The sequence below is a fragment of the Bos indicus x Bos taurus genome, chromosome 3 (genome assembly GCF_003369695.1).
Source record: "Bos indicus x Bos taurus breed Angus x Brahman F1 hybrid chromosome 3, Bos_hybrid_MaternalHap_v2.0, whole genome shotgun sequence".
Lineage (NCBI taxonomy): Eukaryota > Metazoa > Chordata > Mammalia > Artiodactyla > Bovidae > Bos > Bos indicus x Bos taurus.
Genome location: NC_040078.1, coordinates 43,117,029 through 43,135,024, shown reverse-complemented (window position 1 = coordinate 43,135,024; position 17,996 = coordinate 43,117,029). Strand labels below are relative to the sequence as shown.

Sequence of the window (17,996 nt, the reverse complement as noted above, 5' to 3'; positions counted from 1 at the left end):
GTTTGAGTCATAATTCACTCCTCACGACCAAAATTTCTAAGCAAGAGAGTTACATGAAAGAAAATGTTTTCATAAATTCATTCTTGAAAACAGCAAGAAATGTTTAATTAAATCTGACTTACCTGAAAGTGTAGATTTAGAGTTCTTTCCATTAGACTATTAACTTAGTAAAATGAAAAGTTCATGCATTGAATGAGAACCAGAGCTTCTTTTTTCTAATGCAATTTTTCTAATACAACACTTATATGAAAAGTTGTTAGGAATTTTGTTAAGGAATTTAGTCTACATGAATTTTACATCATCAAATTTGGAAACAGATTGCCAGCACTGGATTAATATAGCTTTTTAAACAAAGTGGGTAAGTTTATTGAGACATTCACATATTTTGCTTTTCCATAACTTTCACATATTAAGTCTCAAACTTCAGCAAAATAATATGAACTGGCCGACATGACTGCTGATACTCGATTTGTGGGAATAAATATCAGGGAAAATGCAAACAATTGTTGAATGTGGACAGGACATTTAGAGATACTTCGTTCTTTAGAATTCCATAGCCATGGCCAGGGGCCCGTAAAACGAGAAGTGCATCTCGGCAGAGTGGAACACTCATTAGAATTCATCTTTTCAGGACTTTTTCGGCTTTAAAAACTCTTTTGAGATAAGCTTTACTCAAAACTAGGTGATGACAGGAAGTCGTCTTTACTGAGTCCCCAGTTTTAAATTTATATGATTCTTGTCTTAAAGATGTGGATGTTAGGGTAGGTTTTTCTTTTTAACTATCTTGCAAGGGCTTGTTCGATCTGAATATCCAAGTAATATTCGTTTATCATTTTTCTGCGGCTGTTCAGCCTGTTGGATAGCCAGCAAAGCTAAGACCAGTAAATTGAGTTTTACTTGCTGGCCTCAGAGCGCTCCTTGAGTCAGTCGTCTCTTCTCTTGCGCGCCCCCTTCCTCCAAGAGGTAAACAAACGACTGCGAAACCGAAGGCTGGCACAAATCCTTTTCTGTTTCTGGAGAAACCACTCAGAGCGCATGCTCTTCCGGCGATAGGTCCGTAGCGCCATTTTCATATCGCAGGGACTGCCCTTTAATTAAGCTCGCGGGTAGGACACCCGGCATTAAAGTTGTTCTAGCTGTTCAAAAAGCCTTACAGAATCAAGTCAAGGGCTTCTTTGAGATGAACCACTCCCAGCGCTTCAGCTCAGACTGCGTCAAGAAATTCTTTTGTGTTTATTTTTCCCGTGGACATGTGGCCCTCTCCCCATACCTCTGTTCCCTCCCCGCCCCCGGGCTGGTCGCGTTCCTCCGCCCCGCCCACCACGGGGACCAGAGCGATATTAAGGTTTGGCATTTGTGATGATTTGCGCCCACAGCGGCGACCCAAATGAGAGGACGTGGGGAACCGGATGGGAACGTTTTACCCCGTGAGAACAAAGCACAAGTTAATTCAGAATCCAGTATGTGTAGAGGAAACCAGTAGGTGTTCTTCTGAGCTAGGAGGTAGGGCTTTTTTTTTTTTTTTCCTGCAGATTTTATTTCTTATAAAGATAGAGATCCATCAGTGGTGGGATGGGCGGTGGTTGAAAGATTAGCTGTAGGTAATCTTATAGATCTTATCGATCCTAGATCTGTAAGACTGCGTGTGCTCGCGCGCATGCAAGAGTTTGGAACAAGGGTGAGTGGGGCGAGAGAAGTAGAGAATGAGAGAGACAAACGAAAACTCTAGAGTGGGAACAAGACTCAGTGGGGTGCAGAAAACGAAGGGGCGCGGGCTCATCCTTGCCTGAAAAGCCACAGCAGCGCTCTCCGGGACACTCCCAACTCCACCGTTTCATTCATAAGTTTCTGCTCTGGAGGCCCCTCCTGGCTCTTCTGCCCAGGGCCGCGTATCCCGTACAGCAATTGGTGGACGGCAACAAAGCCTTAGCAACTGGCTCTTAGTGACCTGCGGGGCGCCTGGTAACTGGGGCGCGGACCCGGCGCGGAGAAAGGAGCTGGGCTGTCCCTTTAAGGGATGGCCGCGGAGCCGTGAAAGTGGAGGGAGCCGTGGGAGGGCGGGGAGGAAGGCCTGGGGGCGGACCCAAGGGGAGGAGGAGGAGGAAGAGTTGCTGCTGAAAGGAGGCGGCGAAGGAGGAGCCGGAGCAGCTGCTGCCAGCCGGCGGGCACCAGAGTCCTGCCCGCTGCCTCACGAGTAGCCACGGGCGCGATCGGGGCCAGACGTCTCCTCCTCCATGATCACTTTGGGAGCCGGGGGAAGACTTTGCCCGGCCGTGAGAGCTGGTCTGCGTTTCCCAGGCGCGGCGGCGGTGCAGCAGCGGCAGCAGCCGGGTCCGAATCGGAGTGGCCACAGCCCGGGGCGTGTGCGCCCCGCTCGGAGCGTGCTCGGGTTCCCCACGGAATGTCCCCGGGGCGCCCGGCGCGCTGACCCCCCAGCCGCCTCCGCCTTCGGCGCCTGCTGCCTCTCTCGGGCGGGCTCGGTGTTCGCGACTGCAAGCTTCCCGGCTCCTGGGCACTGGGGAAGCCCCCGGGGGCGGGTAACCTCAGCTGGCCACGACCCAGCCCTCCCCCGTGCGTATCTCGCTTAAGATGGCAGCGGAGTCAGGGGAACTAATCGGGGCTTGCGAGTTCATGAAAGGTGAGGAGCAGTCGCCCCGCATCCTCCAACCCTCTGTCGACACCCCAGCTCTTCACTTCTCGCCCCTGTGTCCCAACCACTGTCTCCGGCTTCTTCTGGGGCCCCCAGCGTACTACAATCGCTGCGCGCGCTCTCATCCCTTTTTTGTACTATCCTTTCCCCCGAGGACCCCCCGCTTCCGGCTTCTCTGTCTTTCTTGCGTCCCTCGTTCCCTCTGCAGCACTTTCGGAAGGCCTCCCAGCTCGGTAAAGGGACCGCACCGTCCTCTGCCGGGCTCCAGCGTGCAGCGGCTCGAGGGGATTCTGCTCCAGGGGATCCTTTCAGTTGCCTTTATCCTACTGTTGCTGGATCTCGGTTTTCGGGACACCTCCAACCACACCCCCTGTCTCTCCTCCCTTCCTCTTCTTGAAGTCTCCGGAGCTGTAGGGGAGAGTCTCGCCTCTCTCTTCCCCTTCCGCAGCGGTCTGGAGATTTCTGAACCAAACTTGCATCTCCAGTTCAACGGGTACCCTCAGCTTCTACCTGCTCCCGCTGGCCTGAAACCAGGGAGATCAGGGAGTTTTGCACGCCACTGAGTCCCTCAGTCGGGCCCTCGACTCGCTTCTCTAACTGGTGTGCTCTTGGATCTCTGTGGCTTTCCGGGAGAGATCAGGTTTCTGCAAGAATTCCACGTGTTAATGGGATCTTTAAATACCGGGTAGCAGTTGTTATTTTGTTATAGTGTATTAGCACCCCTTACCCCACCAGCTTCCCTGCTTCTCATGTTTTCTCCCATCTTTTAAACTTGTCTTTCAGATCGATTATATTTTGCTACTTTAAGGAATAGACCAAAAAGCACAGTAAATACCCACTATTTCTCCATCGATGAGGAGCTGGTCTATGAAAAGTAAGTTTCTATATATTTTTTTAATCTCAGCTATTTAACTTGTTGGCTCTTGGGTAAGGAAATGCTATGCACCTTTATGACAGTTTTATTCTCCTTCTCCAGTGGTGCAAGTAACAAATCCAATTTCTTAGGCTCAGAGCTGGGGAAGAGGTGCAGGGAAAGTTAAGGTAATTTGAACCTGTCATCACCTCATTCCTTTTAGTCCTCTGTCTGTATTAGTTCTTCCTACCACCACAGTAAACTGCAGCTGTAGATTCCGAACACTCCCCAGAGCAGGGCCAGGGAGAGGCACCCTCTGTCCTTGCTGGATTCTGTAATAGGCATGTGAATCAGTCACAGAGTATTTATTGGAGCACCTACAGAGTACAGGGCAGTGTGTGTATTACAGGTGCTTCAGCTTTACCGATCACAAGGCCTCTGCTGTATCTCAGGATGTTTTTGTTTGTGCAGCTCATATTTGGAAAGTGGGACACACTTAGCTGTGTCCCAGTCATATCTATGAGTAAGATTTTACCTGGGTGGTAAATTGCTGCGTTATTTTATTTGAGTGTCCCAAGCGTCACTGCATTATTATTTTTGCCTTTGAGGAAGTGGCATAGGAGTGCTGATTTACATTCTTTGGTTACTTTGGCTTTGTGGGGTTAGGATTTAAGAGTGAAAGATGCATGTAGGGAACTGTTTTCTGTGAAAGACTGTTGATCTACATGAAAAAGATTATAGTATAGTAAACATGTAATTCAAAGAGAGAGAAGTCTCGATTCTATAAAAGCAACATAATAGTAAGGAATAAGAAGGCTGAGTTGGCTTGATTATGTCCTTTTATCAAAAGAGCTGGTGTTTCAGGGTAGTCAGTATATTCTAACAGAAAATTTAATTTTATTTTCTTGTTGCCTTAACCAGAAGTCCAATTACATGAACATAGTTAAGTGAACTGTATTCATGATAGAAAGTGCCCTAGGACTTGTGCTGTTAAGGGGGATTTTGGGAGTTCTGCCTAAGGATTTGTGAGTACCATCAGGCGTTCAAAGAGTGAGAGTATTCTCGACCATCCAGAGCATATCTTTTCTTTGAGGGAAAACAATCTTTAATTGTCACTTCATCAGAGGGATTCATGAAACTGATGTCTTCAGGACATTTCTCTTACTGGTGCTGGGAGCAGGATGCTTCTTGAATGGCTGAAGCAAAAGTGGGAATGAAAGAGCCCTTTGCTGCTGCTCATGAATGCCCAGAGCTGCTGCAGCAAAGAGGTCTAAATCCCTGGTGTCAGATTACAGCTCTGCTCCTAGACAGAATGGAGTGCTGCACTGCCTACTCCCTGACCTCAGGTACCTGGGTGATGTCACGGCCAGCAGTGTTTCTGGAGTATTCATTCTGTTGTTGTGAATGTGCATTGTTGTCGCTTTCTTTTTCTGTGTGTAGAGTTTGGGGGCCTCCCCTGAGTCTGAGGGTAGGAACAGTGTATACATTATTATGTTCAGTTCTTCAGTGATGTGCTGGAGGTTAATATGTCACTGAATTAACCCCAGGCATTAAGGTCTCAGTTGCTTCTTTTGGGATTGCTAGTTGATAGATCTAGATCTAACAGGAAATTATGTTTAGTCAATTAAACACAGTGCTCAGTGGTTTGATTCTGATGTTTATATATGAGGAAAGATTTTGTATGATTTTAATGTTAGTATTTTAGGATAGGACTTCAAATCACATTCTTCTTATACTGATTCTACTGTATTTCTGTAAAGAAAGACTTTCTGGAAAGACCATCCAATTTATATTGTGAAATTTTGATGTCATTTGAAACTTTGATAAAGACTTCAGTCTGGGCAGAGTGTGTACTTCTTTTTGTTTGAGGTGCCCAAGTACTGTGCCACAGGAGTAGCTATGGTTCTGATCACCCACAACTCCATTTTTTGGTCACCTTCAACATTATACAGGGTTAGATGATATAGTGAATACAATGAAGATGGATACACGTTACCTTCACGGAGCTCCAGAGCTGGAGGGAAAAAGACAGGACTTCAGTGAGAGAGAGAGAAAAGATAACTGCCATAGATTCACATACTCCCCTGTGCTGGGGGGAATTCACGGCTGGGGGAGCACATTTGGTTGAGGGGTTCAGAAAAGCCTTCATGGAAAAGTTAAGACTGGCTTGCAGAATGGACAGAGATGGGAGAGGAGAGATCCCAGAAGCAGGAATAGCAAGGACGAGGAGGGAGGCTCTAGAGTGTCCTCAGGGAATAGTGAGACCTCTGGTTGGCCTGGTGTGTATACAGGTTCAAATGGGGCTGTGTAATCTGAAGCTGAAAGGTCAGCTGGGCGAATTGAGTGCCAGGGTTCCCTTAGTATGCCATGGGACTCTTGAGGATTTGGGGGCAGTCCACGGTATGACTGGTCCTATGCTACTGCAAATAATGGCACATTTCATCAAGAATTTAAATGCACGCCAGGTGCTAGGTGCTCCACAACTATTAATTTATTTTATTTTCACTTCGGTTTTTAGGCAGTTACTGTTATTATCCTTAGTGTGCAAACAATGAGAGTAAGGGACAGAGAGGTTAGGTAAATTGCCCAAGGTCACAGAAGTAAGAAGTAGCAGACCTGGAATTTGAAATCGAGCCCTCTAGTTCTGGAGTACGTATGTGTGTTCTGTGCTTAGTCGCTCAATTGTGTTTGACTCTTTGCAACCCTTTGGACTGTAGCCCTCCAGACTCCTCTGTCCGTGGGATTCTCCAGACAAGAATATTGGAGTGGGTTGCCGTTTCCTCCTCCAGGGGATCTTCCTGACCCAGGGACTGAACCCAAGTCTCCTGTGTCTTCTGCATTGCAGGCAGATCCTTTACCACTGAGCCATCTGGGAAACCCTAGAATACATAGGTCCTCAAAAAATTAATATGATAGCATCATTTTGGACAGATTAGAGAGGAAGTAGAGCCTGCTTAGAGAAATTCTGAAATGTTCAGGGGGAAGAAATAAATGCCTTGATTAGAACTGGTGGCAATGGTGGTGGAAAGAAGAGCTCTGAATCCATGTGACTTGGCAACAGATCATGTGCGTGGGTTGGTGCGGTGCTGAGGAAAAAGAGGGGTCCAAGAAGTCTTTAAGACAGCCTGGGTCACAGTAAACCTGTTGGGACCATTGACTGAAACAAGAAGTAGGGCAGAACTGGTTTTTGTGGGGAGATCAGGCGTTCCGTGTTGGTCAGGTTGGAAGGAGGGAGTTTATGGGATGTGCACATCAGGGTTGGATATCACATAAATTAGAAGTCCTTAAATTTGGAGGTTTTCCTCCAAAGATGATAAAGCTGTGAGAATGATGTAATTTCTGGGAGATACAGAAAAATATGAAGGGCTGTATTTCATAGGCATGACCAGGATGAGAGGAACCAAGGGAAAGAGGTAGTAATAAGCAGCCAAAAAGGTGGATCAACGCTGAAGGAGAGAGTAGAGAGGGGAGAGGAATAGACGCAGTGGAATCCGTCTTGTCAGCACTGCTTTTAGGACGTATTGAATTAGAGAGACCACAGAGACCTTTGAAGGATGAGTAATATCAGAGTTCTTCTATGACAGATAGCTTATGGTGACAAAAACCTGGACTATTATATCAGATTGTAATTCTCCAAGGAAAGAAGAGGGCTTGCCTGGTGGCTCAGCGGTAAAAGAATCTGCCTTCAATACAGGAGCTCAGGAGACTCAGGTTCGATCCCTGGGTCGGGAAGATCCCCTGGAGGAGGGCATGGTAACCCACTCCAGTATTCTTGCCTGGAGAATTCCATGGACAGAGGAGCCTGGTGGGCTACAGCCTATAGGGTCACAAAGAGCCAGACACGACTGAACCGATGCCTGCAAGGAAAAGAGAATATTAGTATATGTGATCACATGGGGCCTTATACAGCCCTATATCTGTGTACTTATTTACGGAATGTGTAAGTGAAATGCTGCCTTTCTGGCTAAATTATCATCGTGGAAATGCAACTATTATTTTTTGAATTAAATAAATCAACAAATATTTAAATAGTGAGGCTTTGTTCCTCTTAAGGGAACTAAGGGCAAAATTTCTCCCAGCCAAAATTTTAGAACTGTTTTCAAGCTGACTTTGCCTGTGGGGTTGTTGGAGTGGGGTGTCCACTGCAGTGATAGCCCACACCTCTGAGTTGGATCTGGGAAGGCAGTAAAGGCCCTGAAGTTTCTTAATCCTGGTTTGGTAGCTACCGGCTCTGACACCTGTCAGGGCAGAAGGCATAGATTGGCAACCCAGACCCACAGGTGCATCTGCTACCCACACCTGGCAACTGTCTGAGAAGCTAGTGGAGAAGGGTTAACAAAGTTGGCCTTATGAGATCCCAACTATCTATTAGAAATGAATTTTCTCTTTGAGTTTTAAACAGAAGTTACCACATTAGTATAAAGGCATGAGCAATTTTAGTAAAATGTGGTTGATAATAAAGCATACATTTATCCTTGGGTTATGATTTCACAGATCAGAATTAAAATCAGAGTGTAAACTACCACACTTGTGGGGAAAATGTAGCCCCTAAAAAAGGGAGCCCTTTAAAGATTTGTCTGTATTTGATTAAGCTATAAATAATGCACAACTTTCCAGAAAGGCTAGTTCTTTGGTTTTGGAATTGGGCCGTGTAATCCAAATAGAGGCTTACTTTTTATAACTTGGCTCAAATTCCTTTTGGCTCGAAAGTTAACAAAATCAAATATGTTAATTGTTATAACTTTGTGGGCCCCTCCTAACTGTGATGGGTATAGAGTTGAACGTTTATGCATAGAAAGGAGACTGTAGAATTCTTATCCATTTTCATTTCTTCTGTCTTCGTGTTTGCAAAGGTACTGAAAATGCAGGAGAAAACTCTTCATGGACATACTCTGGGTACTGCATATTAAGCAGTTTCTGAAATGATTCAAAGAATTTCACCAAATGTTTTAGCATGGAAGAATGAGCAGCCTCTAATGAGAACTAATTAACTTGAAGCTTTAAATAATTTAAAATGTCCAAATTTCATTTAAACTTTATTAAAGTAGCCTGATATTAACGCAACTGGGAATTTTGGAATAAATAATTTATAAAAGAATGATTTCTTATATGTAGCTTGTAGCATAGGCTGGAGTTGAAATGTGAGACTAGGACATCTTTGAGAGAAAGACAGAAAAACTTCTCTTGCCCGGAAATATTGTAGGAATAGAAAATTTAGGTTAAATCGAGGTAGGAAGAAACCCTTTTGTTTTTTCAGTTTTTATTTTGAATTTAATGTGTAACAAGTAGGCTAATGTCACAGAAAGCTGAATGCCACCTAAGCATATGAACATACACAGATATACACAGATATGTGATCTTATATAGAGCCTTGAAGTGAAAGTTGCTCAGTTGTGTCTGACTCTGTGGCCCATGGACTCTAGCCCATCAGACTCCTCTGTCCATGAAATTCTCCAAGCAAGAGTACTAGAGTGGGTAGCTGTTCCCTTCTCCAGGGGATCTTCCTGACCCAAGGATGGAACCTGAGTTTCCTGCATTGAGCCAGGTTCTTTACCTTCTCAGCCACCAGGGAAGCCCCTGGGCCTAGAGCCTTAGGGCCATCATTTGGTACCTCAAGTCTCATTATAAATTGCTATGATATAGACAGAACAGGGGATACAGTTGAATTCAGAGGCACATTTCATCATGAGAATAAAAATAAAATTATAGCAACAGCTAGTATTTATAGTCCCATGACAAGCTAATATTTACAGTCCTATGACAAGCAATGTTCTTTATGTACATTAACTCAATCTTGGGAACAACCCTAGGAGTTAGGTGCTATTATTGTCACTACTTTATAGTTGAGGAAACTGAGACTCAGAGAGGATTATGTAGATCCGAAGGTCATTGAGCTAGTAAATTTACCCTGAAGTCATGCTCTCCTGCTTCCAGCAAGTTCCCTTTTGTCTTGAGCCTGAGGCTGGTAAAGAGGGTGGAGAACAGCTTTGCCCCTCCCTGGCTCATGTGACCCTTCTAACTTGAGTGGTGATGGCTTTGGCAAGGAATGGGCTGCTGACATTGTGTACACAAATTTATGTCCAGGCTGTATCTGGATATGTGCAGTAGTAATTAAAATGTTTTCCCGCAGCTCCACTTTTGTGGATATGAATTTGCTTTTTCTCCTTTCAGTGGTCTGCCCTGCCTAAAAGAGAGAGAGAAAATAAATTGAGTTAATTATCATTGTATGTTAATAGGAGAGGTGAAAACAAAAGAAGCCCAGTTTTTATAAGCTTATGAAAATTCTTTGCAGGAAGACTGTGAAATGTTCTTGCTGCTTAACTGGTGTCACTTAAGATGTAATGATATGTGCATAGAATTCTCCTGAAAAATCAGAAAACTCTTTAGCATTTAAAAGGTGATATAGGTTTCTACTTTCTTCCCCTTTTCTCCTTTCTCTCATGCTAATCCTGCAGAAATAACAGTTCTGTTCAGGGCCACTTTTTCCATTCTCTGTTTTGAACAAAGAGTTTTAGGTGTGTGCTTATGTATGTGTACCTGTGTATATAACCAGGATTATTATGCTGTATATGTCATGAGAAAATAGATATCTGTAAACATTCACCACTTCCCTGGTGGCTCGGGGACAGTAAAAGTGTCTGCCTACAATTCAGGAGACCCGGGTTTGATCCCTGGGTTGGGAAGATCCCCTGGAGAAGGAAATGGCACCCCACTGCAGTACTCTTGCCTTGAAAATCCCATGGATGGAGGAGCCTGGTAGGCTACAAGTCCATGGGGTCGCAAAGAGTTGGACACAACTGAGAGACTTCACTCATTTCGCTTATACATTCACCAGTCAGTTCTTAATTCTGTGACCCACTAGAGTCAACTTTTACTTTCAGGATACTGATTTATCAAATACTTGCTGTTTTGACCTCTTTGGCATTCACAGTGGGGTCGTCGATTTCTGTTCTTCATAACGACAATTGTTACTCAGTTCTTTCAATTTGCTTGAGCCAAGCTTGGTGAAAATGCAAAAATTAACTGAGGTGCTGAGGACTCAGTTAAAACTGACAGGGCTAGTCTTAATCAGGAAGCCTGAGAAGGGATTCAAATGGGTTGGAGGAGAGTCCTGTGAGGAGCTGTGTGCCGTCCAAGTTCTTTGTTGGCCAAGTCACCACAGGGCGGCTTCATTATTGTGTTTGAAGTAGATCCCTAAGACATCAGATGTTCTCATTTGTAAGTTCATAAACACATTCCAAAGCCGAAAGTAAATGACTTACACTTAGCCACAGCTTAATGCATCTTTGTGCTTTAAAAAGAAAGAGAAGGAAAAAAAGACTCTTGACATGTTTTTATGGGAAGTGAAAAAAGCATAATTTAAAAGCTGTAGGTGGTTGGAAATAGAGGAAACAGTGCAGTCCTGTGATTGATACATCGTGCTTCCACTGCAGAGGCACGGGTTTGATCCCTGGCGGAGGAACTAGGATCCCTCATGCCGCATGGTGGGGCCAAAAAAAAAACCCCACTCCCCCCAAAACAAACAAACAAATGAAATATTTAGATGTGATAGATTTTGGTACAGAGCAGTATGCTAATGCTTTGGGGGTACATAAATACAGAAAGAAGGAAGTGTAAACAAACACAGGCAAGAAATGACAAAAGTTGTAAACGAATATATTAAAAATCCAAGAAAGGAAGAGATATTACTTCCCAGAGTGATAAAGACTTCATAGAGTGATATTTGAACTAGCTTTTGAAGGGTGTGTAAGAGCGAAGAGTATATTTTATGATCTTTATGAGGACAAGTACCGCCTATTTTTGCTCACCACTGTATACATATATCTAGCACAGAGCTTGGCTTAGAGGTTGTACAAGAAATTTTAGCTGAATGAATGAGAGAAGAAGGAAAGAAAGAAAAATTTCAGTGTTGGGGAATAGCAAGATTTTGTTAGGTGAGGCAAAATATTTGAAGTGCAGAGAGGTCGTGGGTGAGGCTGGACGCGTGGTTGGGGACTGGCTTATGGAAAGCTGTTTGGATCTCAGTTCTGCTGGTTTACGAATGACACAGGGAGACTGAGCAGAGCTCTGCTTAGGGCAAGTACTCCCGTGACTGGGAGGTGTGGCAGGACTGGATTATGGTTACAGCAATGGGAACAGAAAGGCTAGGTGGGAGAGAGGCTAGAGGGGATGGATTGTCTATATTTGAGGCATTTGAGGGGTCAGGGCAATTGAAGGTTAAGTTCAAGATGTATGGTTTGGATGATTGGGAGAAAGTGACACCTTAAAGTAGGGCATGTATGTAAATCAGAAGGAGAAGCTACCTTTTTGTTGCTTTATTTGGGGGATGGGGAAGGGAAATAAAAAGGGGAGTCTATAATGAAAGTAAAAGAGGAGTCATTGTCCTTTGTGATCTTTAAGCAGAAAATAGACAATGCCTGCCCTGGATATCTAGCTATTTCCTTGTTTTAAAAATCTGGGGAGGTGGGTGGGACAGCTGATCTCAAGTTCCTTTCTGGCTCACTGATTTGAAGTGGGCTCAAGTGTGGAGTTCATTGTTTCTTTAAAAAATTTTTAAGCTTTAGTTTCAATTTACATTAAAAAAGTTGGTTTTGTTAATCGGCTTCCAGGACCACCGAAGAATCAGATGTTGAATGAGAACCATCAAAAACATTATTTTATTTATTAAAGCATGTAATGATCCCAGCCTTTGACAAACTTGGAAACATCTGGTAAAGCATCACAATTATTTGTGATCATCAGTGAATTTCCTTTATGGAAAATAGTTTCATAAGCTATAGTTTTTGAATAAAGTGTTTCATTTATTAATTTAATATTTTGGTGTTAAAGATCTTCATATCCTATTGATGAACTGAAGAATTTGCTAGTTCAGACATGTTCTTCTTTTATAAAATTTAGTTTTCTTTTGAGAACCAGAAGAGATGGTGTATTTCAAATTTGCTCTCCTTGCTACATATACTCTTACAACGCATATACTCTTATCTAGTCTTGTCTGGGAATGTGGCATTTCAGTAGGGCAGCTTCTACAAAAAGATGGAAAATTACATCTTAAAATATCAAAGTAGTTTTGTAATTTATGGGAACCTTTCTAAAATGAATCTACATTGTTGCCTTCGTAAAGAATTTACTGATTATGATTTACTCTTTTTTTCTGTGAGACTTTATTACTATGAGTACATTGGTTGTACAGTTTCATTGTAATTCAGGTATAGTTTTAGGAGCTCCTAAAGGTGGCTGAGGCAGTAAAGAATCTGCCTGCAATGTGGGAGATCTGAGTCGATCCCTGGGTTGGAAGATCCCCTGGAGTAGGAAAGCGCAACCTGCTCCAGTATTCTTGCCTGGAAAATTCCATGGGCAGGGGACCCTGGTGGGCTACAGTCTACAGGTTGCAAAGAATGGGACATGATGGAGCATCTGAGCAAGCGACTGATCACAGCACAATAAAGAGATTTCTGCTTAAGTATCAGATTTGCTAAACATCTTTTGTTTCGTAAACATCTTGTATCTTTTAGTGTTTTTAATCTAGTTAGTTTCTGTTGATGAATAGCTCACCTGAGTACTTTCTAGGTGTTATTTACTGTTGGATTATGTACATTAGTCGCTCAGTTGTGTCTGACTCTTTTCAACCCCATGGACTGTAGCCCACCAGGCTCCTCTGTCCGTGGGATTCTTCAGGCATCCTGGAGTGGGTTGCTATGCTCTTCTCCAGGGATCTTTCTGGCCCAGGGATAGAACCCAGGTGCCCGCATTGTGGGCAGATTCTTTACAGTTTGAGCTATTAGCTTTTGACATTTCTATCAGTGTACCAGCAGCCACCAATAGCTGCCTCCTGCCTGTGGTCTGTCTGATGAGTCTAACATGCTATGGGCATAGAAACCAGATATCATGTTTTATTAGCCTTTGGTGCAGTATAAGGCTATATAGACTTCCAAGTGAGTTGGAGACTTTCATAAATATTGCTAAAGGGCATGGGTTTGTGGCAGGCTTTAAAAGAAATAATATGCCTTACTTGTGATTCTCATTTATATTCCCGATTGAGATTTCTGAATTGGGGATCCATGTATAACTGATTTCTGATTCTACACATTTCTTTTTCTTTTAAGAGAGTGTGAAATTGATATAGCACTTATCTTTAGTCCCCATAATCAAATTGTTGATCATCTGTAGCTGAATTAATCTGAAATGCTAAAAGCATTTTATTTTTATCTAAGTGTGATGCAAAGAAAAAGGGTTAAAAAGGTCTCTTCTAGGGAGCTGTGAATAGTGGGATTGTAAAATAGTGCGTTTTCTGTTCTGCCAGACACTTCAGTGTCCAATGTACTTCATTCTATATGCTCTATAGATTGCCTACAGCTCTAGAAAACTCATAAGTAAAGTTTTAGGCTGATTTTAGCTTGGCAAAACTCTCAGATACCACTGAAGGGGCTGCTAAGCAAAAAAAAAAAAGGAGTTGGGATGCTGTATAGTTGGGGTGAGTCTTTTTAGACTGGGAGCCACTTCTGGAGCAGGTCACATTTAGAGCAAGCCAGACTCTGTGTGACCCTATGGACTGTAGCCCACCAGGCTTCTCTGTCCATGGGATTCTCCAGGCAAGAACACTGGAGTGGGTTGCCATTTGGGCCTTAGGGAAGCTATTAATGAATATTCAGATATCGGACAGTCTGTAAACTCTCTCAAGGAAAGACCTACGATTCTTTGGAAGCACACAAGAATAGGACCTGGCCTGTAGGATGGAGTGGTGTGTGTGTGTGTATGTGTGTGTGTATGTGTGAAGTGGGATGAGGGTGGAGGTGGGGATACAGATGGAGGAGGGATCAGAGAAGAATATCCTGAGGAAGTGTGACTGGAGCTGAGTCCTGAAGGGTAAAAGGGTGTTAATTAGGCCAAGGAGGGTAATGTGCGAAGGGCCTGAGGCAGGAATGAAAAGAAGTAGCTTGCTTGGAGCTTACTAGTACTGAAATGGAAATGGTACAAAATGAGAACTAGGTGGGGGCTACATCATCCTGGCCTCACAGACAAGTTTCAGGGTTTTGGTTTTAATTTCAGGAGTTTAGAGAGGTGATGTGATCATTGCCAGATGTTAGAGTGATTATTTTCCTTTTCAGGGCCTCCCTTGCTTTATGACGTGTGAGGAGGGTTAGTCTTTTATGTACAGGGGATCAGTCACCAATCTGTTTTCTACCAAAGTCACATGTGTACTCTCTGCATAGCTCTCCTGCCTTTAATACCTCCCACTGAATAAAGGGGTTAATTTACACTGCTTGAGAATGTTTCTATGGGAGTGAATTTTAATCTTGCCAGTGCATTCCTGAAGAAGTCTTCTTTTGTTTTCATTAATCTGAGACTCAAAGTGGGAGTGTTTAATTAATTGACTTGCTTCAAAAAGGGAAGTCACAGGATTACAGACCTTGGTGCTGAAGGTTCTCTGTTATCGTTTAGTCCTGTCTTCCGTTGTTGTTGTTGTTCTGTGGCTAAGTTGTGTTCTACTCTTTGCAATCCCATGGCCTGCAGCACTCCAGGCTTCCATGCCCTTCATTATCTTCCAGAGTTTGCTCAAATTCATGTTCGTTGAGTCAGTGATGCCATCCAACCATCTCATCCTCTGCCACCTCCTTCTCTTTTTGCCCTCAGTGTTTCCCATCATCAAAGTTTTTTCCCATGAGTCAGCTCTTCACATCAGGTGGCCAGAGTATTAGAGCTTCAGCTTCAGCATCAGTCCTTCCAATGAATATTCAGGGTTGTTTTTCTTTAAGACTGACTAGTTTGCTCTCTGCTCAGTCCAAGGGACTCTCAAGAGTCTTCTCCAGCTCCACAATTTGAAAGCCTCAATTCTTCGAAGCTCAACCTTCCTTATGGTTCAACTCTCAGATCTGCACATGACTGCTGGAAAAACCATAGCTTTGAATATATGGACCTTTGTCAGCTAAGTGATGTCTCTGCTTTTTAATATGCTGTCTAGGTTTGTCACATAACTTTCCTTCCAAGGAGCATCTTTTAATTTTGTGGCTGCAGTCACTGTCTGCAGTGATTTTTGAAAATAAAATCTGTCACTGCTTCCATTTTTGCTCTTTCTGTTTGCCATGAAGTGATGGGACCAGATACCATGATCTTAGTTTTTTGAATGTTGAGTTTCAAGCCAACTTTTTCACTCTCCTCTTTCACCCTCATTAAGAGGCTGTTTTTTTTTTTTAATTTTTTTTCAATTTTTTTAAGTTTAATTTTATTTTTTAAACTTTACAATATTGTATTAGTTTTGCCAAATATTGAAATGAATCCGCCATAGGTATACCTGTGTTCCCCATCCTGAACCCTCCTCCCTCCTCCCTCCCCATACCATCCCTCTGGGTCGTCCCAGTGCACCAGCCCCAAGCCTCCAGTATTGTGCATCGAACCTGGACTGGCGACTCGTTTCATACATGATATTATACATGTTTCAATGCCATTCTCCCAAGGAGGCTGTTTAATTCCTCTTCATTTTCTGCCATTCAAGTGATATCGCCTGCATATCTGAGGTTGTTGATATTTCTCCCAGCAATCTCAATTCTAGTTTGTGATTCATCCAGCCCAGTATTTCTCATGATGTACTCTGCATGGAAGTTAAATAAGCAGGATGACAATATACAGCCTTGACATACTCCTTTCCCAATTTGGAACCAGTCTGTTGTTCCATGTCCTATTCTAACTATTGCTTCTTGACCTGCATACAGGTTTCTCTTTGGCTTTAAGGCAAAGTGGCAGCATTAACCCATTTTACAGAAGCAGCAGCGGGAGCCTCAGGTGGCCCTGCTACTTGCCCCAGATTAATAACTGAGTAGGTGGAGAAGGGTTCTACATATTCCCAGTGTTTTGTATCTGGACGTCCCTAAAACCCTGGATAATGCACCAAAAGACAGGAGTGAGAGTTGATGTTGGGGTTCTCTCCTTTCTTTGTGATCTCAACAAATGTCAGACTTTATGTAGGTAAATAAATAGTAATGATGTCAAGTTTTCCTATCTTATAAAGCTTCTCTCTGAACTGTTGATTTGTTCTCTAGCTATGTTGAGAGCATAGTGAATTTCAGGGAGAAAGCTGTGAGGGTCTTCCCCTTCTCTGTGGGGGATACCCTGAGGGAAATGCCTTCTGAACCCAGACCCAACACACTGAGAGAGCAGAGTACATCAATTAGAGTGAGTAGATCTTGAAAAACATTTGAACTGTTGAATAGTTTGTCCAATATGGATAACCAGAGTCATGAACAATCTAGACTATTTTTAATATATATTCTATAACAGTCATATAGAATGACTGTGATAGGAAAATGTAATATAATATAATAGGCGGAAGGAACTTTAGAAGCAAATTGAGCATTTTCATTCAATAGATGAGAATGTGGAGTTGCAGAGAGGCTAAGACTTCAGCCCAGGGACATTGAGTGGTTCAATTGGGACTGGAACCCCTTGCTTTCCAATGGTCTTTAGTTTTCCATCAGTCTGTAGTTGACTGATGTGTGGCTGGGAAGCTTCTTAGACGTGTAGCTTTTCTACCCTAGGAAGTTGACATCATTGTGACTATGGTTTATTATACATGAGCAACAACTCAGAATTGTACTTTGATCTTAGGTTAGTGTTTGCTGAACATTTGAGGCCTTTTTGAATTTTGATTGTTGTAAGTTTCAGCTATGCACAGGATCTTTATCATCAGACTGGAGGGGTGCTGATAAGTTTTAGTAATAGGGGAAATATTAGGTGTAGCGTGTAGCCTAGAGGTCTGTGCTGATTAATTTCACCAAAATTTTGCACATATGTACATACATACACATGCACACATATCACTGTCCTTTGGAGGAGACTGCTGTCTTAGTTAGTGCTTATCAGCGGTAATTATGTTTACTTGTCTGTCATTGGGTGGTGAGCTCCTTGTGGGTAAGGACTGGTGATCAGCAGGTTCTCAGTGATATTTGATTAATGGAATGAATGAATAGATGAAACATGTCAGCAGTGCTGACAAAAAAAAATGAAGAGTTGGCATGCCTTATAATGATCTTACAGACTTTTAAATATTTTTGGTATGGACAGATCAGATCAGATCAGTCACTCAGTTGTGTCCGACTCTTTGCGACCCCATGAATCGCAGCACGCCAGGCCTCCCTGTCCATCACCAGCTCCCGGAGTTCACTGAGACTCACGTCCATCGACTCAGTGATGCCATCCAGCCATCTCATCCTCTGTCGTCCCCTTCTCCTCCTGCCCCCAATCCCTCCCAGCATCAGAGTCTTTTCCAATGAGTCAACTCTTCGCATGAGGTGGCCAAAGTACTGGAGTTTCAGCCTTAGCATCATTCCTTCCAAAGAAATCCCAGGGCTGATCTTCAGAATGGACTGGTTGGATCTCCTTGTAGTCCAAGGGACTCTCAAAAGTCTTCTCCAACACCACAGTTCAAAAGCATCAATTCTTCGGTGCTCAGCCTTCTTCACAGTCCAACTCTCACATCCATACATGACCACAGGAAAAACC

General features: G+C 43.3%; 1 protein-coding gene across 8 annotated transcripts in view; it reads left to right on the top strand.

The window, feature by feature from the left end:
* The first annotated feature begins 254 nt into the window (after positions 1 to 254).
* The window catches only part of CDC14A (cell division cycle 14A), a 190,951-nt gene continuing 173,209 nt past the window's right edge, over positions 255 to 17,996 (top strand). For 2 of the 8 annotated variants that reach the window (XM_027536392.1, XM_027536398.1), the window contains exons 1-2: positions 2,158 to 2,638; positions 3,434 to 3,524. In XM_027536392.1, the coding sequence (XP_027392193.1) occupies positions 2,590 to 2,638; positions 3,434 to 3,524 (140 nt within the window). In that variant the 5' untranslated portion in view covers positions 2,158 to 2,589. Of the gene's footprint in view, positions 1,504 to 2,062; positions 2,639 to 3,433; positions 3,525 to 17,996 lie in introns of those variants that run through there. The other 6 variants (XM_027536391.1, XM_027536393.1, XR_003510288.1 and 3 more) reach the window with 6 other exon arrangements.